Source organism: Canis lupus, chromosome 6, assembly GCF_011100685.1.
Source record: "Canis lupus familiaris isolate Mischka breed German Shepherd chromosome 6, alternate assembly UU_Cfam_GSD_1.0, whole genome shotgun sequence".
In the NCBI taxonomy this organism is placed as follows: Eukaryota; Metazoa; Chordata; class Mammalia; order Carnivora; family Canidae; genus Canis; species Canis lupus.
This window is the reverse complement of record NC_049227.1, coordinates 1,101,003-1,126,974: the sequence shown is the minus strand read 5'-3', so window position 1 is coordinate 1,126,974 and position 25,972 is coordinate 1,101,003. Positions and strand designations below refer to the sequence as shown.

Below are 25,972 nucleotides of genomic sequence, written 5' to 3'. Positions count from 1 at the left end.
CACAGTCTCAAGCTTTTCCCAAATTCCTAAGATCCTTGTTTGAAAATAAAATCACTAAGTTAATCATAACTAGAGTTCTGGAGCAGCTTGGTGCTGCTTTCCTGGCGACCTCTAGTCCATTCTGGACAGTCAGCTGAAGCCAATGTCAAGGCCGCATTTTGACTATTAAGTACTAATTATCCAAGTTACTTCTTAATCACTTGCCTTGGCCAAGTGTTCAACATGGCCTTGGGCTCTAAGGGAAAGCAATGCCAGGATGCTGCAGAGCCCTGGTTGTGACTAGAATATTCATTTCCAGTCCTAATGTGGGTGCAGCAGCCTATTTGCACAGCCTTTAAAGATTCAGGCAGAGTCAGAAAAGAGGGAGAACTGAGCCAGCCAGTATGTTTCTTGGTTAGAAACTCTTTAAAAGGGTTTCATGGCAGAAATAGCTAAAGCTCATTACCTAAACTGTGTGAGAGAGTTCACTCGTGAAGGTGGTCCCTCCTGCCAAGGTATTCTAGGATTCAGAATACCACAGAGAAAGCCCTGATCCCCCTGACACTGAGTAGGACCCTCCCCTCAGGCACAAGGCACACACAGTGCAGGAACAGTGTGATCTCAATCTCCACGCCCATTCCCACTCCCACCGAGGCACACAACCAAGAAGAAAAAGAATAAGAGAAGGCACTCCAGGAATCTAAGGCAGGAACTCATTTGTCCTAAAAGAAACCTTGCCCACCAGTAACTTTACCATATCATTAATTCAGCATAATTTCTAACATGTAAAATACATTTATTAATAGGTACATTTTTAATGTTATTACCTATTATTAATAGGTACATTATCATTCCCTACATTAGCAATACCCTAATAATTTACTTAAATTAACCACAATGTAAAATCTAGAAAGCAAGGTTGTAGGTAACTTAAGTTCAGCTTAATAAAAAAAGACAAATATATGTAGAAATAAGATTGAGCTTTCTATTTCTTTAGTATTCCTTCTCAGGCAATGATAAAACTATCATATTGGTACAGCTAATAAAACTCCATGAAGAAAAAAAAAAAAGCAAAAAAACTCCATGAAGACATATGGCTTCAAAAAAACAAATGTCTACAGTTTTTAAAAATAGCAATTAGCTAACTTAAGACTTTAATAATAAGTTTATAATTTATTAGTTTAATAATAGCAAATATGTTGGTTCTCTACGTTCTTAACACAATTTACAAATATACTTTTCAAAATACATTATTTCATTACTGAAAGTCTGAAACTGGCAGCATTGCTGTCTGACCAGATACTAACAAAGAGAGTCACAGGGAGATGGAAGACAAAAGATTCTGAAAAAAATGCTTGCTTTTTCACTAGGTTAGAAAGAAAGGTGTGTGGAGCGCCCAAAGGTATTCTCCGACTGTCAAGGTCTGGCCAGCTTGAGAGAACGGAGAACATACATACCTCTGCCATTTCCGGTGACTTGATCTCCTTGATTTTGAAGAAGTAGCCCAAGGTCAGGAAAGCTATTGCCATGGCGCTGACACTGATCATAAAGACCACGAGGGGAGGCCGGCTGCTGATGTACAGCTTCAGGTTCTCCAGGGGGTTGATGCTGAACATTATTCTGATCAGCTCCACCTGAAAGGGATTAATCATTAGACTTACGGATTGACTTCCCCACAGAAACCCTACGATCCCTACTGTTGTTTCCTTTAATGGCGCTGGGGGGTGATGAGGTCACTCACCACTGAACTTGAGAAACGTTTAAATCTACTCCAAAGACAAAGGAAAAAACACAAAATGTGAACTGTCACTATGCCAAAGTGGTAAGATCTTAAAAGCTATGCATTTCCCTCTTTCCATTTAAATCTTCTAATTATTCTACAATGAACACTTGCTGTTTCCATAAAGACTATTGTAATAGCACATGCTATTTCCGCTTAAGATGATGCTGAGGTAGGTCCGTCATAGGACACAAATGCATGCTAACACGTACAGAAGGAAAGCGAGGGTGTTCTCATTTCCTACCACTGAAGGGTTCTGTCCTGTTCACTGCTGCCCTCACACCCATCCCAGCAATTGGCACAGAAAGACACATAATAAACGCTTAATTGTACCATTCCCCTGCTTAAAGCCCACCACAGGCTTCCTGTAGTACCTAGGTAGTACCTAGGATAAGACTAGGGACAGCTCCATCATGGCCCACAGGGTTTCAGGACCCAGAAGCCCCACCACCTCAACGACTACATGTCCAGCAACTTCCCGTTCTCCCTCACTGGGCTCTGGCCACACTAGCCTTGCTATTTTCTAGGACCAACTTGTCATGGTCTGCAAGGAAGTCAGCTGGGACTTGCACGGGGACTGTACTGAATCTATAGATCAGTTTGAGGAATACTGCCTTCTTAACAATACTGTCTTCCAGTCTGAGAACCTTCCCATTTTTTCAGATTTTCTCTAATTTATTCCAACCAGTTTTGTAGCTTTCAAAACATATGTTTACGCTTTTTTTGCCAAATGTATTCCTAAGTATTTTATTCCTTTTAGGATTTTTGGACATGTTCTACATAAAGGCATTGCCCCAAAATTTCCATGTGCTGGCTCTTCTTAAAATGCAGGTTTCCACTCAACAGTCAACTCCTCAGAGAGGCCTTCCCTGACTACCCTCAGCCCCCACCTCTCAGCACTCTGCTTTAATTCTTTCATACTGGTTAGTGCCAGTAAAGAATACAACCAATTTTCTACTTGCTTGCTGTTTCTCATCCCTGGTTTCTGAGCTCTATGACAGCAGAAATTTTTCCAATCTTCTTCACTGCTATAGCTCTGGTCCCCGGCCCCTAGAACAGGAGCTGACACATATGAGCAATTATATGTATGAACAGATTATAACACTAAAGAAAAAAAAGCAACTAAAAAATATCTGTAACAATTTTTTTTCAAAGGTTTTATTTATTTATTCCTGAGAGACACAGAGCGAGAGGCAGAGACACAGGTAGAGGGAGAAGCAGGCTCCATGCAGGGAGCCTGATGCCGGACTCGATCCCAGGACCCCAGGATCACACAGAGCCAAAGGCAGACGCTCAACCGCTGAGCCCCCCGGGTGTCCCTGTAACAACTTTTAAATTTAAGAGGGAAAAGGTTCATCAACACCCTCTAAGAACTAATAGCAACCACTTGCAATAAGCCAGGCTGTGTATTCCTTCATCCTTACAACGGTCCTGTGAAATGGAAAATAATATCCTTTGTATTCTTCCCAGAGCAACATCCATGCATGTTTTGTGTTTACCACAGACAGCTCTCTCTCTATATATCCAGATACAGTTACTGGTATTGCATATGGAAACTTGTAGAAAATGATATATTGAGTATATCCTTGTGCTACTTTCACTCAACATTCTGTTTCTGAGTTTTATCTCTGATCTATGTAGATCAATCTACTGAACTCCTGCTATATAGTATACAACTGTTTTCCTGGACGGAGGAGCCCAGCAAGGTTCTTCCCAGTTTCCTCACCAAGGCCCTGCAGCAGGCACAAGAGTGGCTCTAGGTCACAGGGTGGGCCCATCGGCAACCTAACCTGGTCATGTCAGGCAGCTCTCCAAGGAAGTCCTACCAGCAATGAAAAGGCTTGCTCCATTTCCCAACATTCATACCAACACTTGATAATCTAAAGCAAATATTATTGATTTGGACCAACAAGATCGATGTGAAATGTTATATTATTTTAAATTGCATCTCCCTCAAACTGAGTTTCTTTATCAGCCATTTAGGTTCTTCCTAAGTAAACCGCCTGAATCTTTGGCCACTTACTAGTTAAGATGCTTGTCTATGTCTTATTAACGTTCAGGAGTTCTTTTTATATTTAGGATACTAAGGCTTTTCCAGTTTTATACATGTAACTACTTCAAGTCGGTGGATTTCCTTTTATATAGTTTATGGTATCTTTCTCCATACAAAAGGCTCTTGATTTTTTAAAACAGCTTTACTGATATATAATCACATACCACACAATTCATCCATTCAACATGTACAATTCATAGAATTCGGCAACCGTCACTATAATCAATTTTCAAACATTTTATCTCGTAAAGAAACCCCATACTCTCTAGCAATACCCCCCTATTCTCTCCAGCACGAAGGCAACTGCTCATATACCTTGTCTCTACAAATTTGCCTATTCCAAACCTGTCAAATGAACGGAATCATAATACATGGCCTTTGGTGACTGACTTCTTCCACTTAGCATGTTTTCAAGGTTAATTCATGTTGTAGCACATAGTGGTACTTCATTCCTTTTTGTTGCCAAAAATATTCCATTGTATGAAATGTCTTATACATACATTTTTGCTTATCCATTCATTAGTTGATAAACATTTGTTTCCACTTTTCATCTATTATAAATAATGTTGCTACGCACATGCATGTATAACATCTTGTATGAACATAATTTTCCATTTCTCTTGGCTGCATCTGTTATATATATCCTAAGAGTGGCACTGCTGGATCTTACAGTAACCACATGTTTAACCTTTTGAGGACCTGCCAGGCTATTTCCCAAAGCAACTGCCCTCCTTTGCATTCTTGCCAGCTATATAATGAGCGTTTCAATTTTTCTACCACCTCACCCACACTCACCTTTCTCATTAGAGTCATCCTAATGGGTGTGAGGTGGTACCTCACTGTGGTTTGATTTGCATTTCCTCGACAGCTGTAAGTTCTTGATTTTAATGTATTTAAATTTATCACCCTTTTCATTTTAATGATTATGTGCATGTATATATTATTTAAGAATCCCTTTGGTATCTTTAGATGTCAAAAAGACTTATTTTCATTATTTTCCTCTACAAGTCTTATAGTTTGACTTTTAGTCTCTTATCTATTTGGAATTAATTTGGGATTCCAGAATCTAGTAGGTTTCTGGTTTAGTCTTTTTCTAGACAGGCAGCTAATTGTCCAATACTACTGAACATGGTTTTGTATTGAACATGGATTTCCCATGGATTTATAATGCTCTCTCTCATATACACCAAGCTCCCACATAAATGTGGGTTTATTTCTAGGCTTTTTCTTGTGTTCCATCACGATATCTGCATCTCCCCACCTAGTACTATGCTGTCTGAAACCCTGCTATCTAATACAAGAAGTCTACCATTGTACTTTTATCCAAAATTGCTTTAGCTATTCTTGGCCCTTTACCCTGCCAAATGAATTTTAGGTTCTAACTGTAAAGTTCCCAGAAAAAATCCTGTTGAGATTTAAATTGGAATTGCACCAAACAGACTATCAATTGGGGAAGAAATGACATCTTTACAACACTAAGTTCCCTAATCTATGAACAGGGTATCTCTCTCCACTTATTTTGGTCCACTTTTCTTTTTTGATAATTTTTTAAAACTTCCTCCTATGCCTCTTACTAGATTGACTCAAAGACATACTCAAAGACATGATTTATGCAGCTATCATTAATAGTATCTCCTAAAAATTACATTTACTATTGTTAATGTATGTATACAAAAGCAACAGGCTTACTGCTGAAATCTTTTAAATTCTAATTAGGCTATTTGTAGCTTCTCTTGATTTAGTGTAGACAGTCACACTGCAAGCTAGGAAGTGTTTCTTCCTTTCCAGCCCCAATTTCATTTCTTTTTCTTATGACTTTGACTAGAATCTTCAGTGAAATGATGAATAAAAGTGGCAATAGTAGATTCCTACCTTTATAGAAAACGCTTCTAAATGCTTCACTGATTAAATACAGTATATGTTAAAGGTTTCTTTTTTTTTTTTTTAAAGATTTTATTTATTCATCAGAGATACACACACAGAGAGGCAGAGACACAGGCAGAGGGAGAGAGAAGCAGGCTCCCTGCCGGGAACCTGATGTGGGACTCAATCCCAGCACCCTGGAGATCATGACCTGAGCCAAAGGCAGACGCCAAACCACTGAGCCACCCAGGTGCCCCCCCCCCCTTTTTTTTAATGTTAAAGGTTTCTGAAAGAAACCCCTCACCAGGTTAAGGAAGTACTCTTCCATTTCAAGTTTGCAGGGAGACTTTCATTATAAACAAGTGTTACATTTTAATGACTGCTTTATCTACAACTTCTTAATCAATTTTTTCTCTTTAATCTGTTGACATGAACTATGCTGATTTTCTCCTGCTGACTCATATTTGCATTCCTCGGATAAACTTAACATGATCATAATTTTTTTTTTGATCATAATTTTTTAAAACTATATTACTGACACAGGTTTGCCAAACTTTATCCGGACTTTTTAACTGGACTTATGAATAGATATTCATAAGTGAGATAAGAAAATGATCAGCCGCAATCATACTCTCCTTGACTAGCAGGATTAAGTCATCTGAGTATCATAAAATTAACTGAATTTGTCCAGACACGCATTTTCTAGTACATGTATATTAGCTTTTATTTCTTAGAAGCTTGACAGATCTTGACCAAAAAAACATCTGGGTTCAAGTTTTTCTTTGGTTTTGTATCTGGGTGAGTTACCTTGACTAATTCCTCATGGTTTTAATGACGGTTGGTCTATGTTTTCTGTTTCTACTGAGTTGGTTTTGCTAAGATGTGTTACTCTAGGAAATTACCCATTTGATACTGGTTTTTAGTATTTCTAGGCACAGTATCATTTTGTGATTTGTTCAATTTTTAATTTACTTGTAGTTTTGTTTTTTGCACTACAAATGTTTTTCTGTGTTTGTCTTTTTTTAAAATTTTATTTATTTATTCATGAGAGACAGAGAGAGAGAGACAGAGAGAGAGGCAGAGACACAGGCAGAGGGAGAAGCAGGCTCCATGCAGGAAGCTCGAAGTGGGACTCAATCCCGGGTCTCCAGAATCACGCCCTGGGCTGAAGGCAGGCGCTAAGCCTCTTGAGCCACTCAGGGATCCCTGTCTTCTCCTCTTTTTAACCAATCTTCCCACAGCTGTATTACACTAATGTTTTCAAAAGACCAGCATGTGGTTTTGTTAAAAGCATCTAAATAATGTGTTTTCTAGTTCAGTCATTTCTACATGTATTTTTTTATTATGTTTCTCCCTCTGCTTTCTCTAGATTTACTCAGTTCAATTTCTCCAACTTCTTTAGTTAGAATCTTATCTCAAAATTTTTATTCTAAAAAAAATTAAAAAAAAATAAAAATAAAAAAATAAAAAAAGTTTTATTCTTCTTTTCTAATGTAAGCATTTCAGAATATTAGTTGCCCTCAACATAGTCCTTCCTTATTCAAATTATGTTTGTGCCCTCACCACTACCACCAATCTAATCCATTTGCTAATCTTGAATTTTCTTTCCGAAATATATCTCAGATCCACCCACTTTCCTCCATCTTCATGTGAAGATGTTTCGGCTCTCCATAACCCTAAGACCTCTAATATCCAAGAACCCAGTGAGTACCTCTATACCCACACCTTCAACATGACCAAAACTGAACTCATCTGTTTTCCTGCCAATATGACTCTTCCTCCTGTATTCCCCATCTCAATGCAGAACTCAGAAAAACATCCTAGACCACTTGTGCCTTCCCCACCATATCCAAGCAATCACTAAATGCTAAAGATCCTATTTCTGTAATATCTCTTACTTCTTTTTCCTTTCCGTATTCCTTGGCTACTACCCTTAGTTTAGGCCTTCATCTTTTTCTTGTAACTATCACTAAGAGTTTCAACTGGATCTGCCTGCTACCAGTCAAATAATCCATCCTCTATATACTGTGAGAGTGATTTTTCCTAATGTAAATCTAGTCATGTTACTAGACTAGTTAAGTCTAGATAGACTAGATGAAGACAAGGAATGAAGTCTGAGCAACTGAGAATGGCAGGCCACCATGAACTAGGTCTTGTCTACTTCTCAATGGTCTAACTGCCTGCAATTCCCAAAACACATCAGACAGTATTATAGCTTCAAGCCTTTCAGTCTGCTGGTCCTCCTGACCTTCACAAACCACATCCCACTACTTCACACTCTGCTCTTCCAAGACTCAAGGGATACCTCCTCTATGGAAGGCCCTTCCTGGCCCTTCCCTACACCCAGTCCCTCAGGGAGAAGTGACAACTTTCATTTATATGCCCCCACTATATTCTGCAAATTTCTCACACAGAGACTGCAGTTGTGTATGTACACATTTATCATCCCAACCAAGCTGCAAGTCTCTCAACAGCAGATGCAAACAATGTTTGGTCTCTGCATAATCAATATCCAGATACAAAATAGGTGATTTTAAAACGTGCAAGTTCATTAAATGAATCAAATAAATCCAGACTTAAAACATAAACAAAAAATAATCTAGAAAGTGATTGTAACAACATTGCAGGATACAAGGCTAATATACAGTAATCAATTGGATTCCTATATGTATCAGCATGAACAAATTGAATTTGAAATTGTAAATACAACACCATTTATATTAGCATCCTCCAAAATTAAATAGGTGTAAAACCAGCAAATATATATAAGATCTATGAGGAAAACTACAAAATTCTCATAAATAAAACCAAAGAACCAAATAAATGGAGATATTATTCCATATCTGTGGAATCTAGAAAAACTCAATATGTCAAGGTGTCAGTTCTTCCCAACTTGACTTTATACTTTCAACATAATCCCAATCAAATATCACAGCAAGTTATTTTGTGGATATCAACAAACTTCTCTAAAGTTTCTATGGAAAGGTAAAAGAAGGGAAAAAAAAAAAAAGGAAAGGAAAGGAAAGGTAAAAGAGCCAGAATAAACAATATTGAAAGAAAAGAACAGGGACGACTGGATGGCTCAGCGGTTGAGAGTCTGCCTTTGGCTCAGGGCGTGACCCCAGAGTCCAGGATCGAGTCCCATATCAGGCTCCCTGCAGGGAGCCTGCTTCGCCTTCTGCCTATGTCTCCGCTTCTCTCTGTGTCTCTCACAAACAAATAAGGTCTTTTTTTTTAAAAAAAAAAGAAAAGAACAAAATTGGAGGACTGACTCTACTCGAATTTAAGACTTACTATACAGCTACAGTAATCAAGACAGTGTGGTACTGGCCAAAGAACAGACAACTAGATCAAGGGAACAAAATAGAGAGTCAAGAAACAGACCCACCTAAATGTAGTCAACTGATCTTTGACAAAGGAGAAAAGACAATACAATGAAGCAAAAACATATCTTTTTCAACAGATGGGGTTGGAACAACTGAGTATCGGCTTACAAAAAAAAAAAAAAAAAAGAATCTAGACACAAACCTTATACCCTTCACAAAAATGAACTCAAAATGAATCACAGACCTGAATGTAAAATGCAAAACTATAAAATAACTTCTAGAAGATAACAGAGGCAAACCTAAATGACCTGAGTCTGGTGATGACTTTTTATATACAACACCAAAGGCAGCATCCATGAAGGAAAGAACTGATAAACTGGATTTCATTAATGCTCGACACCACTGATCATCAGGAAAATGCAAATCAAAACCATGATGTGACAACACCATCTCACACCTGTCAGGATGGCTAAAATTAACACCACAAGAAACAGATGTCAGCAAGTATGTGGAGAAAAAGGAACCCTCTTGCACTGGTGGTGGGAATGCAAACTGGTACAGCCACTCTGAAAAACAGTATACAGAGATTCTTCAAAAGTTAACTACCCTATGACCCAGCAACTGCACTACTAGATATTTACCAGAGAATACAAAAATACTAATTCAAAGGGGGTACACGCACCCTGATGTTTACAGCATTATCTACAATATACAAATTACAGAAACAGCTCAAGTGCCATCAACTGATTGAATGCATAAAGATGTGGTGTATATATACAAGGGAGTAGTATTACTCAGCCATCAAAAAGCATGATATCTTGCCATGTGCAACCATGATGGAAATAGGGAGAGTTATACTTAGCAAAATGTCAGTCTAAGAAAGATAAATACCATATGATTTTACTCATATGTGGAATTTAAGGGAAAAAAAAAAAAAAACAAGCAAAGGGGGAAAAGAGAGAGAGAGAAACAAATGGAGCTGATAGCTACCAGAGGGGAGGAGAGGAGGGAGTAGGGGATACGTGAAATAAGTGATGGGGATTAAGGAGTGCACTTGTGATGAGTACCAGGTGTTGTACGGAAGTGATGAATCACTATGCTGTACACCTGAAACTAATATAACACTGTATGTTAATTAGAATTTAAATAAAAACTTCAAACAAACTAGGCCCATTAAAATTAAGAATTTCTGCTCTATGAAAGGCACTGTTACAAGAATGAGAAAACAAGCACAGACTAGGAGAAAATATTGCAAAAGACACATCTGATATACGACTGTTATCCAAAATATACAAAGAACTCTTAAAACAATAAGAAAACAACACAATTTAAAAATTGGCCAAAGAAGGGGCCCTGCTATCTTCTTTGGGCCCAATAACTCTTTTCCTTAACCTTAATAGTGGAAAACGTACTCCTCCCCTTAATATCCAAAACCATGCCATGAAATCTAAAATATCTGGTTGAAAATTTGAAATGCATTAGGAATACCATTGTCAATATCTTTGTTATGATACTGTACTACAGCTCTGCAAGATGTTACCTCTGTATTGTTCCCACAACTCTCTATACTGCTCCTTACAAGTGAATGTGATCTATCATCATCTCAGAATAAAACGTTTAATTTTAAAAACCCACAAAAAAAATAAAAATTGGCCAAAGATCTTAACAGATACCTTAACAAAGAAGATATACAGATGGCAAATAAGGATACAAAAAGATACCCCCACATCATAGGTCAACAGGAAATACAAATTAAAACAACAATGTAGGGGGTCTCTGGGTAGCTCAGCCATTTAGCGCCTGCCTTCAGCCCAGGGCGTGGTCCTGGGGACCCAGGATCGAGTCCCACATCAGGCTCCCTGCATGGAACCTGCTTCTCCCTCTGCCTGTGTCCCTGCCTCTCTCTCTCTCCTGTGTCTCTCATGAATAAATAAATAAAATCTTAAAAGAATAATAAAACAACAATGTAATACCACTACATTTGCTAGAATGGCCAAAACCTAGAACACTGACAATACCAAATACCAAGAAGGATGTGGAGCAACAGGAACTCTCATTCACTGCTGGGAGAAATGCAAACTGGTACAGCCCCCCAGAAGACAGTTTGGTGATTTCTTACAAAACTAAAACATACTCCGAACCGTAAGATCCAACAACTGCACTGCTTGGTATTTGCCCAAAGGAGTTTAAAACTTATATCCACCCAAGGGCACTGGAGTGGCTCAGTCGGTTAAGCATCCAACTCTTGATTTTGGCTAAGGTCATGATCTCAAGGTCCTGAGTCAAGCCCCAAGTCAGGCTCCGTCCTGGGTATGAAGCCTGCTTGGGATTCTCTCTTCCTCTGCCCCTATCCAGCCCTTAAAAAACTTATGTCCACACAAAAATCTGCACATGGATATATATAGAAGTATTATTCAAAATTGCCACAATTTGGAAACAACCTAGCTATCTTCCAGTAGATGAATGGATAAATTGTGGTATATCCTAACAACAGAATATAGTATTTGCCACTAAAAAGAAATGAGCTAGGGGCGCCTGGGTGGCTCAGCGGTTGAATGTCTGCCTTTGGCTCAGGGAGTGATCCCGGGTTCCAGGATCAAGTCTCTCATCGGGGTTCCCTGCAGGGACTCTGCTTCTCCCTCTGCTATAAATAAATAAATAAATAAATAAATAAATAAATAAATAAACAAACAAACAAACAAATAAAATCTTTAATAATAATAAAAAAGTAAAGGGAAATGAGCTATCGAGCCATGAAAGGGGGGGGGGGCTTAAATGCATATTACCACATGAAAGAAGCCAATCTGAAAAGGCCACATACTGTATATGATTCCAAGTATATGACGTTTTAGAAAAGGCAAAACAATGGAGCCAGTAAAAATAATAGAGGTTGTGGGGCGGGATGGGAGGTAGTGATGAACAGGGCAGCACAGAAGATTTTTAGGGCAGTGGAAATACTCAGTATGATACTACAATGGTAGATGTCATTATAAAATTGTCCAACCCCTAAAATATACAACACCAAAAATGAGCCTTAATGTGGACTCGGAATGACAGTGATGTGTCAAGGTATGTTTTATTTTTACAACTTTAACAAATGTATCACTCCGGCAGGGGATGCTGACAACAGGGAAGACTGTGAAAGTGTGGGGACACAGTGTTTTACAGGAAATCTCTGCACCTTCCTCTCAATTTTGCTGTGACCCTAAAACTGCTTTTAAAAACTTGTTTCTTGGAAACAACAAATTGTTGGAGAGGATGTGAGGAAAGGGGAACCCTCTTGCACTGTTGATGGGAATGTAAACTGGTGCAGCCACTCTGGAAAACTGTGTGGAGGTTCCTCAAAGAGTTAAAAATAGAACTGCCCTATGGCCCAGCAATTGTACTGCTGGGGATTTACCCCAAAGATACAGATGCAATGAAAGACCGAGATACCTGCACCCCAACATTTATAGCAGCAATGTCCACAATAGCCAAACTGTGGAAGGAGCCTCGCTTGGTGTCCATCAAAAGATGAATGGATAAAGAAGATGTGGTATATATATATATACACAATGGAATATTAGCCATTAGAAACAACAAATGAAAAAAATAAGAAAGAAAGAAACAACAAACACCCACCATTTGCTTCGATGTGGATGGAACTGGAGGGTATTATGCTGAATGAAGTAAGTCAATCGGAGAAGGACAAACATTATATGGTCTCATTCATTTGGGGAATATAAAAAATAGTGAAATGGAATAAAGGGGAAAGGAGAGAAAATGAGTGGGAAATATCAGAGAGGGTGACAGAACATGAGAGACTCCTAACTCTGGGAATGAACAAGAGGATCCCTTTGGAAGGGGAGGTGGACAGGGGGGATGGGGTGACTGGGTGACGGGCACTGAGGGGGGCACTTGATGGGATGAGCACTGGGTGTTATACTATATGTTGGCAAATCGAACTCCAATAAAAAAAATACAAAAAAAAAAAAAAAAACCCTAAAACTTGTGTCTTTCTAAAAAAAAAAAAAAAAAAAAAACCAAACCTAGAAATGATATTACTAAGAGTCATAATATTCAGAAGCAAAACATCAACAGCAAAGTTCCATAAATTTATTTAAAGTTACGAGCCTCCAGTGGTTTAGTGCCTGCCTTCGGCCCAGGGTGTGATCCTGGAGTCCCAAGATCGAGTCCCACATTGGGCTCCTTGCGTGGAGCCTGCTTCTCCCTCTGCCTGTGTCTCTGTCTCTCATGAATAAATAAAATCTTAAAAAAATAATAAAGTTATGAGCCTCTTCTATATGTTTATATAGAGTTTATTAAGAAAACAAAATCTGAATCATATGTAAAAATAAACATCTGGAACTACAATTATGAAACATCTATAAAAGCAGAAAAATCTAAAATAAGTTCACTTCTAGAGAAAACGAATAGTCATTAAAACCATGTCACACCAGAAGGTAAACATAGGTACCTACAAATTGGCAAATAATGTCAACACAACTCTTTTAATTAGAGAAAGTTCCAAAGGAGGCCAATTGTATTCACTTAAAAGTAAAAGCTTTTTTATTTTGTTATTTATTTTTTATTTTAAGGGAGAACGTGCGTGTACATGCATGAGCAGGGAAGGAGCAGAGAGAGAATCCCAAGCAGCCTCCACACCCAGCCCAGAGCCCAACACAGGACTTAATCTCAGGACTGAGATCATAAACTGAGCCAAAATCAAGAGTCAGATGCTTTACCGACTGAGCCGCTGACTGCTAAATCTAAATTTAGCAGATCTTAAATTTAGCAGATTTTAAGATCTGCTAAGCCACTACCTGTGACCTCAAGCTTTTTATTTTTTAATAAAACAATTAAAAATCAAAATATTTCACAAACTTAAAATTCCTACCATTCAAAAGCACTTTCAAATGTGAAATTAACAAAAGCTACACAAATTCATTTTCTCTGCAAAGAATTGCAAGAAAATTTCTGTAATCTTCGCTATAGTAAATGTTACTTTTAATTAAAGATTAAATTGAGTTCTGTAGGAGAAGAGGAAAAGTAGAGAGAAAGCACACTATCTGGCCCCCTCCCCTAAATTTATCCCAACTTCAATTAGAGGCTTTCACAAAGATAAAGAGAGAAACCACCAGGGCTGTGACGCTGCCCCCTGGAAAAGTCCAGAGATTTAAGAAACCCAGAGCAGAGCCAAGAAGCAATTTCACGAGCATGTGATTAAAGTCTATTGACAAAGTACCTAGAGCTCTGCGATTAGTTCAATGACAACACTAAACATTAGATGGCAATTTAAGTAGGCAAAAGGCAATACTAAGATTATCAGAAATTTACCTCAAATAAACCACAAATTAGGAAAAACACCACTTACTTTAAAAGGGGAGAAAAAGGGCTATTAAAACTTTCTAGAGATGAATTTGGCCACACATATCAAGAAGCATTAGAACCCAGCACCCTTCTACTCTGCTAGCTGACTTCTAAAACTTCACCTGAGAAAAAACTTATTGCTGGAAACAGAGATTTAACCTGAGACAGTTACCTCAGGACTATTTAAAATAATTTAAAAAAAGGAAAAAAAAAACGAAAAACTGGATATCCAACAATAGCAGGGCAATGGTTACAGTATGACACATCCTCAGAAGAAACACTACTGTCATTAAACACACAGGATCTACAATAACACACACAGAATGAGGCTCTTCAGGGGTCTTTAGAGCATGTGTGTATACGAGCACCCATATAGGAAAAAAGGCAAATAACATAACCTCGAAATGTAAACAGTGGTGGCTTTCTCTAGCTGGTGAGATTACATATATCTTCTTTTCCTTTTTAAAAAATTTCCAGGATCCCTGGGTGGCGCAGTGGTTTGGCGCCTGCCTTTGGCCCAGGGCGCGATCCTGGAGACCCGGGATTGAATCCCACATCGGGCTCCCGGTGCATGGAGCCTGCTTCTCTCTCTGCCTAGGTCTCTGCCTAGGTCTCTGCCTCTCTCTCTCGCTCTCTCTCTGTGACTATCATAAATAAATAAAAATTAAAAAAATAAAATAAATAAAAAATAAAAAAATAAAAAATTTCCATAAGTATACATTCCCTTTGTAATAGTTTCTTACAATAAAATGTATAAATATGAATATCTTTGATAGATCCATCTGGTCTTGCGGCCAAAATAAAACTTCATTAAGTTTTAATTCACTTTCTTCATTAATAAAGGTGATTGGGGTGCCTGGGTGGCACAGTCGGTTGAGCATTCAACTCTTGGTTTTAGCTCACATCACGATCTCAGGATCGTGGGATCTTGAGCCCCTTGTTGGGCTCTGCACTCCATGCAGAATCTGCCTGAGATTCTCTCTCCCCCCCGCCTACCACTCCTGCTTGTGCTCGCTCGCTCTCTCTCAAAAAAATCCTTAAAAAATAATAATAATAATAAAGGTGATAAATAGGAGAAATAACAATTTTCTTAAACCAAACTAGAAAAAAACAAACAAACAAACACAGGAAACAGGATGGTCCTCCAATATACCTGGGTGCTAAAGAAAGACAAAGCTTAACTTGCACTGATTTGTACTCAGAGGGATCTATGAAAAACCATGAATAAAATAACAAAGAATATTTAGGTGAGGTTCCTCCAGACAACCCCGTACTGTGTGCTCCCAAGGCAAGTGGTGCACAGAGGTTCTCCTCCATTAGGACAGATGTTGAGAGGCCAGGGGGAGACCACAGAGGGGAAGAGGTGACCATGAGCCACAGAGGTGCCCAGGATGGTAAGGTAAGTCTTGCGAGGCAGGAGAGAAAAGCTTCGAGAAAGAGGAGGTATTGAGAAGTGAATCAGGAGCAAGAAAAGATCTCCGAGTCTCTCAGAGTACTTACAAAGTACTCAGGTGAAACTGAGCTTGCATTATCCTCCACCTGGCAAGATCTCTGGTGACCTCTAAAACCACAGTCCAGCAGAGGGAAATCAAATGGAAGAACAGGGATGAGAGAGAGGAAACAGGTGAACACCACTGCTTCAAATAAAAGGGACCAGAGACAGTGAGGAAATTGACACTCTGATTCCAACCAAAATATGCAACTTTGTAACGTGGTTTAGTATTTTTTTTAGAAAGAAAGGAAGCTAACACTGCTTGTGCCAGATAATGAGCCCTTTCGCAGGGTCTCCCTCTCTCCCAAGTATACCACAGAGCTACCCGCCCATGTTTAAAACTGCAATCTAGGGCAGCCTGGGTGGCCCAGCGGTTTAGCGCCGCCTTCAGGCCAGGGCGTGATCCTGGAGACCGAGGATAGAGTCCCACATCGGGGCTCCCTGCATGGAGCCTGCTTCTCCCTCTGCCTGTGTCTCTGCCTCTCTCTCTCTGTGTCTCTCATGAATAAATAAATAAAATCTTAAAAATAATAATAAAAAAATAAAACTACAATCTATAACTAGAATTTAAGATCAGCTAAACCACTAACTGTGACCCAAACCAAAAAGTTCACTTTACATGAACAACAAAACCACCATTCATCTTAAACCAGATTTTCGGCCTAAGGCTAAATGGGAAATTTCTTAAAGTTCTCCTATAAAGTCATGTCCCTTTCAAAGTTTGGAAGAGACTGGGGGGGGGGGGGGGGGGGGACACAGGGACAATGAAAGGGGAAGTTTGGAGAGCCTGTTCTGTATGCCCACCCCAGGAAATACACTGTTCTTGCGCTAAAAGAATAGCAGGAACTCACCTGGATGTGGGAGAGGGCCTCACTTTGAATGTAAAAATTAAAGTAGCAGTTCTCAAATATCCTGAGCATTAATGGATGTGATACCAGATAATCGAACACTTAGAAGAGATGAGGGCACTTGCTGGGATCAAAGAAACTCTGGGCAATCTCAAGCACTCAGCTACCATCCTTCTTCCTTTTTTTTTTTTTTTTTTTAATATTTTTTTTCAATTTTTATTTATTTATGATAGTCACAGAGAGAGAGAGAGAGAGAGGCAGAGACACAGGCCGAGGGAGAAGCAGGCTCCATGCACCGGGAGCCCGACGTGGGATTCGATCCCGGGTCTCCAGGATCGCGCCCTGGGCCAAAGGCAGGCGCCAAACCGCTGCGCCACCCAGGGATCCCACCATCCTTCTTCCTGAGTGTAGACAGAACAGGCCTTCAGAGAGGCAAAAAAAAAAAAAAAAAAAAAAAGTAGTCGTGATGAAGACAAAGGAAAACTTCCAGGTCTCCAGTGAAGTCACAGATGCTAAAGCCAAAGTCAGAATTGGAGTCCTTAACTTACCTCCCTGCAGTGTTGAACACAGAGGGTCACGTCTTCCACCTCCAGGGCCTCATTCTCCAGGCTTTCCTTTTGCTCACCTGGCCACCCTTTCCTTCTCATTCTTCTTCTAGAGCTGCTGCCCCCCGCCAACCTCACCACCACACACACCCCGACCCCCCGCCGGAACTCATGGCTGGGCCTCTGCTCTAGGCAGACACACTCAGTCACAGCTTCCTGTCAATTTTCTACATCTGTCTCCCACCCCAGATCCAAATATCCACCGACTTAACCTCTCAACCTAGCCAACCCACAGGTACCTTGGGGCAACAAGGTCAAAACTTATCCAACGTTCAGATCAGCTCCTCCTCATGATAAGACATAGCCATCTACCCCATGACCACTGGCAGCCATAGCCATCTCCGAGTCTCTCCCACAGGCACCAGTCTTGGTTCCCACCTGGTAAATGTTTCTCACAAGCAGCTGTTGCTCCAGCCACATGGACACTACCTTCTTCAGCCCAACTGAAAGCCTAATGTATCCTGCTCACATTGCCTCCCATTTCCATGTCTCTACGCTCCCCCTACGTCAGGCACTGCGTGACACGGAGCAGATGCTTAACAAGAACATCTAACATTATACTGTCCACTTTTTATGAAAGAGGTACACCGTTCTAGGAATTTTGCACATATTGTATACGATCCTTATTTACGACATCTCTATTTCAGACGAGAAAATTAATGCCTAAGGAAGTGAGCTAACTTAACCAAGGTCATACAGGAGTAAATGAACCTGAAATCAAATCCACTCAGCCTCCAGAGGCAGCACATTAACCACTAAGCACACTACTGCCTCCCAATAAATGAGAAGGGTTTGGATAAGAGTCAACCCTAGTCAACTCCCCATCAAATGAGATAAAACCAGAGTATCCATACAATTTTACAATTAAGACATCAGTAGTTGGGACCTCTGGGTGGCTCAGCAGTTGAGCGTTTGCCTTCGGCTCAGGGCCTGATCCCAGATTCCCGGGATCAAGTCCCACATCAGGCTTCCTGCATGGAGCTTGCTTCTCCTTCCTCGGCCTGTGTGTCTGCCTCTCTTTCTGTGTCTCTCATGAATAAATAAATAAAATCTTAAAAAAAAGAAAAAAAAAGACATCAGTAGTGATAAAAGCAAAAGCCCTTTCACTAAGGTGATGTGATGAAGGCAGAAACCAGACTACAAAGGGCTAAGGAGAGAGTATCATTTTTAACAGCTACTACTTAAAATATGCCCTGTCCCAGCCACCATGCCAAGTGCTTTACAAACATCATACTTTTTAATCCTCACAAGACTGCTATGTAGATACTCCTATCCTGATTTTATGGAAGAGGAAACGGAGTCAAAAGAGGTTAAGTAATTTGTGCAAGGTAATAAGTGGCAGAGACAGACTCTGACTTAATTCATCCGACCCCAAAAGCTGTGTCATCAAGCATAATACCAGGGTTGATAAATACGTTTCAAGTCCAACGCCAAGTTGAAAAGAAAGAAACAAACAAAATTTTCATATGCCATAGATGTATAAAGTGTTTTTAGTCATGGCCTTCAATAAAAACACAAGATTTTTTTTGAAGTTTAAGACAGTTAACCTATTTTCCATCTCCTTAAGCAAGGCAATTCATATCTCAACTCTCATCAATTAGAGTATAAAGCAAAGATGAGTAGAATCTTGTGTCAATGAGTTGTTTCTCAAGCTAATACAATCCAGTGTAGAAAAGACTTTCACAAGAACTCAAGTTTAAATGATAAAGAGAAATTACAACAAGAAGCATAGAGTTTTCATTGCTAAAAGTGCATTTGCAACACTAACACTCAAATAAAAACAAAAAAGAAACATGGGCTGACATAATCACATTTGTAACCAGACTTATTTCCAAAATTCAGACTCAAGCTGTATTTCTACTCACTTATAATTAATGAATGCATGGCTCCATTTCCAAAGTCATAATATAAAATCACGGTAACTTCGAACATGCCCCCCTCCCTTTTTAAAAAAATTAATTCACCACAGTTCGGAAATGGAAAATAATTTATCTTTGTTTTTTAATTTTTTTAAACTGCTGACCATCTTAAAAACCAAATTAAAAGTATCCCGAGGTTAACGTTTAATGACCTGGGAGTTTACTTAACAGATATTAAAAAAAAATAAATCATGAGTGATGATAAGATTAAATCAACACTAAACATTCAATATGAAATTATAACAGCCAAATTCAGTGTAAAGACTGGGAGATGTTGTGAAAACAGCACTTTTAGCCAAACAGCATAAAAGTCCAACGGGCAAATGACCATATTTTGTGTCATCACCAAAGGTTGTTATAGTCCCCAGGACTACACTTAGGTCCGTAATTCTACACAAACCTCAGACCTCTTGTCAAATTTATTCAATTTGTACTGCGGGAAAGATAATTTAAAGATTTCTATATCAAAATAAATCCAAAATGAAAAATTAATTTGCTAAAAACTCTCTTTCCTCCATTTCCTTTTTTTATCACTATGATACTGAGCTCATTTTAACATTTTTATTTATTTATTTATTTATTATTTATGATAGTCACACACACACACACAGAGAGAGAGAGAGAGAGAGAGAGAGAGAGAGAGGCAGAGACATAGGCAGAGGGAGAAGCAGGCTCCATGCACCGGGATCCCAACATGGGATTCGATCCCCGGTCTCCAGGATCTGCCCTGGGCCAAAGGCAGGCGCTAAACCGCTGCACCACCCAGGGATCCCTCATTTTAACATTTTTATTTAAATTTTAGTTAACATATAGTAATATTAGTTTTGGGTGTACAATTTAGTGATTCAACACTTAAGATATATCACCCGGTGCTCATCACAAACAGGGCCCTCCTTAATCCCCATCTTCTGTTTAACTCATCCCCCCCACCCATCGTCCCTCTGGTAACCATCAGTTTGTTCTCTATAATTAAGAGTCTTGCTTGGTTTGTCTCTTTTTTTCCACTATGATTGTTTGTTTTGTTTCTTAAATTCCACATATCCTTTTTCTTTTTTTTTTTCATTTTAACAGAAATGTCATAGTAAATTGCTTTTTAAAAAGCCCTCTTAAAAACAGAAATAAAAAATAAAAAGCCCTCTTACATGGCAACAGAATTCTGCAGTATGTTATTGACAAAAACATTCTGCAGACAGGCCCATCCTTATACTAATGTCAAGCCACGGCCCCTATCAAAACCACTCTTTTAAAAAAAAATAAAAAATAAAAAAAAATAAAACCACTCTTTTTCAGATGTTTGTCTATAACGAGGAGACACAGCAATGGGTAGAAACAGAATAAGAGGGATCCCTGGGTGGCACAGCATTTTGGCGCCTGCCTTTGGCCCAGGGCACCATCCTGGAGACCCGGGATTGAATCCCACGTCGGGCTCCTGGTGCATGGAGCCTGCTTCTCCCTCTGCCTATGTCTTTGCCTCTCTCTCTCTCTCTGTGTGACTATCATTCATAAATAAATAAATAAATAAAACTTAAAAAAAAAAAGAAACGGAAGAAGAGTCTAAAAGAAGCATTAAAAAGTTAAGCCAGTGAGGTCCTGAGACTAGTCATAATGTTGCAGAGCAATGACATTGCATCCTATTTGAATGGCTTCAAAGGTTCTTGGACAATACTGGGTAGAAGAAATACACGACATGTCTGGGAAGTGAACTAAATGTCAGTAAAAACACTTAGGAACTGGCTAAAGATCTTGCCACCCACCACTTGGCTGCAGCCAGAGTGGCAAAGACCACACGAGCTGTGTTCTCCCAAACTAAACACAAGCACAAAAACAACTTGCAGACACCAAATTTAATTTCCTGATTGTTAATACTAGACAGAAATCACAATCAGCCTCTTTTTCACTGTCCTTAAAATAAGTTAAGCACTGCTTTTTGTCACTGGCTGCATAACAGAACAAAAGCAACCGATCAAATTAAAACAATTCTTTAGAACCCAGAAATCTACCAGAAGCCAGACTGGGTAGCCTATGCTTTTTCTTAGAAAAGCATTTAACCGCAGCTTGGGTGGCTCAGTGGGTTAAGCCTCCGACTATTTCAGTTCAGATGATCCCAGGGTCCAGGGTCCTGGGACAGAACCCTGAATTGGGCTCTGCACTCAGCAGGGAATCTTGAGGACTGCTCTCGCTCTCCCTCTTCTCCTGCCCCCCCCCCCCCCACTCGCTCTCACTCTCTCTCAAAGAACAAGCAAGAAAGCAAGCAAGCAAACAAGAAAAGTATTTAACCCTTAACTGACTTCTGACAATGATTCTAGGCTCCTATTGTCCAGCTACCTAAGTGCTGTCCCACCAACTGACCCTGGCTTTTTCATTTCCCAGTTAATTCTCAAAGACCCAAATCCTCCAGATGCTGGGCTGAGGTCCACCTCAAAGCCACTTCCTTTATGAAGCCTAATCATAACAAAACCCCGAATAAGGAAAGCCTGGGTGGCTCAGCAGTTGAGCCGCTGCCTTCGGCTAAGGTCCTGACCCTGGAGCCGTCCTGCTTTGGGCTCCCCGCAGGGAGCCTGCTTCTCCCTCTGCCTCTGTCTCTGCTTTTCTCTTTCTGTGTCTTTCACGAATAAATAAGTGAAATCTTTTAAAAAACAAAACAACCCTAATAGTTTTATCTCCATATGGCAATTACATCCTGCTACTTTTTATAACCTATTGCTTTTTCTAATTAAGTTCCCTGCGAGAAAAACTGTATTTGCATTAAGTTCTTGCCTCTCGGGATCCCTGGGTGGCGCAGCAGCTTAGCGCCTGCCTTTGGCCCAGGGCGCGATCCTGGAGACCCGGGATCGAATCCCACGTCGGGCTCCCGGTGCATGGAGCCTGCTTCTCCCTCTGCCTGTGTCTCTGCCTCTCTCTCTCTCTCTCTATCATAAATAAATAAAAATTAAAAAAAAAAAAAGTTCTTGCCTCTCTTCCTGTAGCAGCTGCAGCTACAGCCCAAACAGAGGTGTGTGCTTGATCAGCACTTGGGGATCTCAGTACCCGGGCGTGGGGGGGGCAGCCCCCCTTCCAGGCGATCTCAGTCAGACCAGAGAAATTCTTCCCGCACCTCTACTAGGAAGTCAACGCAACTGCCTCCTTATCCAAGAGAGAAAACATGCTTGGAGTCATGAGGTGCGTCTCAGCTACACGGCAGGTCTATTTCCTTTTCTTAAATGAGGAAGCTGGAAGGTGTTCTTACCCTTTGCGCAATTCCACATACAGACAGGAGACAGATGCTCAGACCCCAATCTAACCGGGAGCTTTCGGGTCAAAACAATTCATTAAATATTCGTCATCAAATTAATCAAATTCCAGCGCTGGAATTCGTCCTCCCACTGCCTCCCACGGCGGCCCACTTTGGGGGCAGGAAAGTAGCGGGTCGGGAGGAGCCACCACCTCCGGCTCTGAGGCAGGCTGCAGAGCAGCCCCATTCATCGCTGAGCGAGGGCTGTAAACCGCTGGTCGGCAACGAAACTACAGGCATCGGATTCTTCAAGGAAGGCCCCCTCACCAGCTGTTCCCCCGTCCTGACGTCCACACAATTCAAAACAGCACAACAGGCTTGTTTCTATTCCTAACGGTGCTTGCCAAGAGAAACAGAGCTACGTGCCTCTAGATGACCCTGAAGCCACTGCTTAACTCGTTTCGTCAAAATACGAGTGGAGCTCCTAATCCGCCTCCTCTCTGGGCTTTTACCAACTTCGACACACACAAAAGCGCTATTTGGAGTTTCCGCACAGACGTCTCTCTCCCACCTTCCCCCTGAGACGTGTCTGGTCTGCAGACGGAGAAGCAGCGCAAACGCCGCCCAGACTCAAAAACGGCAAACTACCTCACTGTTCCCCGGGCCGAGTCCCAGTTATCCCGGCCTCAGGCCCGTGCGCGGAGGCCCTGCCATCTGGAGGCCGGCGGGCGAGCAGGCCCAGACCCGGCCGGCGCCGAGCGACCCCCCCGCGGCGGCGGCGGGGGCGGGGGCGGGGCTGCGGCCCCCGGGGGCGCCGGGCACAGCCCGCCAGAGTCCGCCCCCGCCCGGCTCCCGGCTCCCGGCTCCCGGCTCCCGGCCCGCCCGCCCCGGCTCACCCCGCCCCGGTGGGCAGCGGCGCGCCCCGGGCCCGGCCCGGCCAGCTGCTCGGCGGACGCCCGCGGCCGCTCACAGCTCACTCGCGGCGGCGCGCGGCGGGCCCGGGGCCGCTCGGCACCATCGTCTCCGCGGGGCCCAGGCGAGGGCCGCAGGCCAGTCCGGCTCACGCCGGGGCGACAGACTCGTCTCGGGCTCCGGCAGCCGTGGTTTCCGGGTAGAAAAAACGCCACCGCCAACGCTGCCGCGACCTCCGACACCTGGCGGCCGACGGCGGCGCGGCCGGGACAAGCTTCCGCAGCCGCGAGCGGCCGAGTCCACGCCCCCTGGCTGGGTCACGTGGGGGCCGGCGTGTGACCGCGAGGGCTGCGCGCGGAGACGTGGGGCGCGTGCCGGGCGCGCGCGTGTGTGCGAGCGTGAGCACGGTGCGAGGGTGGCATCGCGTGGAATGCGCGTGCGCGTGCGCCGGCGCGTCGCTGTGCACGTCGGCGGGTGTGTGCGCGCAGGCTGTGAGTAGGGGGTGTGTGCACACGTGGCCGTGCACGCTCTGCGCCTGCGCCTGCGCCTGCGCCTGCGCCGCAGTGTTGGTCGCCGCCTGGGAGCGCTGCTGGGTGCGGTGAGCGTAAAGCCGCGCGGCGTTACCGGGTCGGCCTGGAGGTGCCCGTCCTTTCCGGGCACACGTCCCCCGGGAGAAGGCAGGGCCACATCTGCACAGTAGACGCAGAGAAGGAGGCTCAGCGCCGCGACGTGCGGCCCCGAAGAACTGAGAAGGAAACAAATGCCCGAAGGGCCAACACGCTTCGATGCAATCTTCTGCGATCTAGTTCAACAGTGAGGACAGCCGGCGACCGCCGACGGCGGGGGGGCGCCCCAAGGGCAGGGCGAGCTGGGGCTGGGGAGCTACCGCATGCCACACTGCAGCACGATTCCGCACATAAAACCCCCCAAGCATCGCAACCTGATCAGCACATTGTTCAGAGATGCAGGCCGACCCGGCACTACCGAGAGGACCACGTGAGAAAAAGGCGCAAACCTCACGTTCGGCGGGAGGAGGACAGTGCGGGGGGCCCACCGCGAGTCACGAGCTCTCCGAGCCTCACGTTCGTTTCCAAAGTGGGGGCGATAATACCGGCTTATTCTCGTCGGTAAAAATCCTCCAGTCTGTAAACTGCAAAGCACTACCCGGAGATAAGTCCCATGTGCGGGGAGAGCTAGCTGGTGGGGCCTGAGCTGTTCGCCCACGTCCCTGCGGAGCAGCGGCCCCGCGCAAGGCACGACGCACGCCGATTTCACCGATCATATCGGTTCAAGGAGCTTCCGAGGAGTTTATGTCAGCTTCTCAGCAGTAGTCACCGGTAAAAGCCAGAGTGTTGTGCAGTTGGAACTAGTTACATAGTGGGAATATGCCAATGTGACCAGCGAAACATTAAAAAAAGAAACTAGCGGAGACTCTATTTTGGGCTCCGTGCCCCAAAGTGTTACAGGCACATGTTGCTGGTTCCTGCGCCAGAGGTGAAAGCGGGTTTTGTGTTGGCTCTTTTTTTTTTTTTTTTTTTTTTTTTATGATAGTCACAGAGAGAGAGAGAGAGGCAGAGACACAGGCAGAGGGAGAAGCAGGCTCCATGCACCGGGAGCCCGACGTGGGATTCGATCCCGGGTCTCCAGGATCGCGCCCTGGGCCAAAGGCAGGCGCTAAAACGCTGCGCCACCCAGGGATCCCTGACTCTTTCTTTTTTTTTTTTTTAATTTGTGTTGGCTCTTGCAGAAGAAGCGTAATAGAACCCTGTACCTGGCTCTTCCAGCTATGAGAAAGCTGGAAAGCTCTTGCTATGAGACAGCCTTTGGCTGCGATGTATATCTTAAATATTAAGATGTATTACTTAAATATTACTGCTATATTGTATTAACTAAACAAACAAAGTTTGTAAGTATTGTCATTTAGGATGACAAATATAATAAACTAAGTTTGTTAGTATTGTCATTTAGGATCCTGTGAATCTTTACCAACTAAAGCCCGTCAAGCCATTTCAGCAGCTGGCGTCAGATGTAGGACTTACTGGGATCCCTGGGTGGTGCAGTGGTTTGGCGCCTGCCTTTGGCCCAGGGCGCGATCCTGGAGACCCGGGATCGAATCCCACGTCGGGCTCCCGGTGCATGGAGCCTGCTTCTCCCTCTGCCTGTGTCTCTGCCTCAGTCTCTCTCTCTCTCTGTGACTATCACAAATAAATAAAAATTTTTAAAAAATAATAATAATAAAAAAAGATGTAGGACTTACTGATAAAACCCTGACTCATTCTTACTGGCTAGGGCATTACTAGAGAGAAAAAGGGTGTTTCTGATAAAGAGGATCAAAATGCACAAGTTACTTTTGGTTTGAAGTAACAGAGACTTTGAAATTAGACACCAGTAGTAAATAAAACATTCCAGTGAAATCTGGAGATGAAAGAATCTGAAGCTCAGGAGCTAGAAAAATGGACCAGAAGGGAATGCAAACTGATGTCAGGTCAGCTAAAAAATCAGTTCTGTGGTTGCTGCTTTGAGCATCAGCAAAATGAAAGTAAATTCAGAATCTCCTTGGGGTGAGCTCTGCCCTTTCTGGCTGGCACTGTAATAATTGATGAATCCACTAATTCTGTGAGACTTATGACAACAA

The 25,972-nt window shown here is 42.3% G+C and overlaps 1 protein-coding gene across 1 annotated transcript in view; it reads right to left on the bottom strand.

Moving 5' to 3' along the window:
* The window catches only part of TMEM248 (transmembrane protein 248), a 33,175-nt gene extending 9,785 nt beyond the window's left edge, over positions 1-23,390 (bottom strand). The window contains exons 1-2 of the mRNA XM_038539004.1: positions 23,322-23,390; positions 1,437-1,613 (exon numbers count right to left, since the gene is read on the bottom strand). Of these exons, the coding sequence (XP_038394932.1) occupies positions 1,437-1,595 (159 nt within the window). The 5' untranslated portion in view covers positions 1,596-1,613; positions 23,322-23,390. The remainder of the gene's footprint in view (positions 1-1,436; positions 1,614-23,321) is intronic.
* Between the last annotated feature and the right edge of the window lie 2,582 nt (positions 23,391-25,972).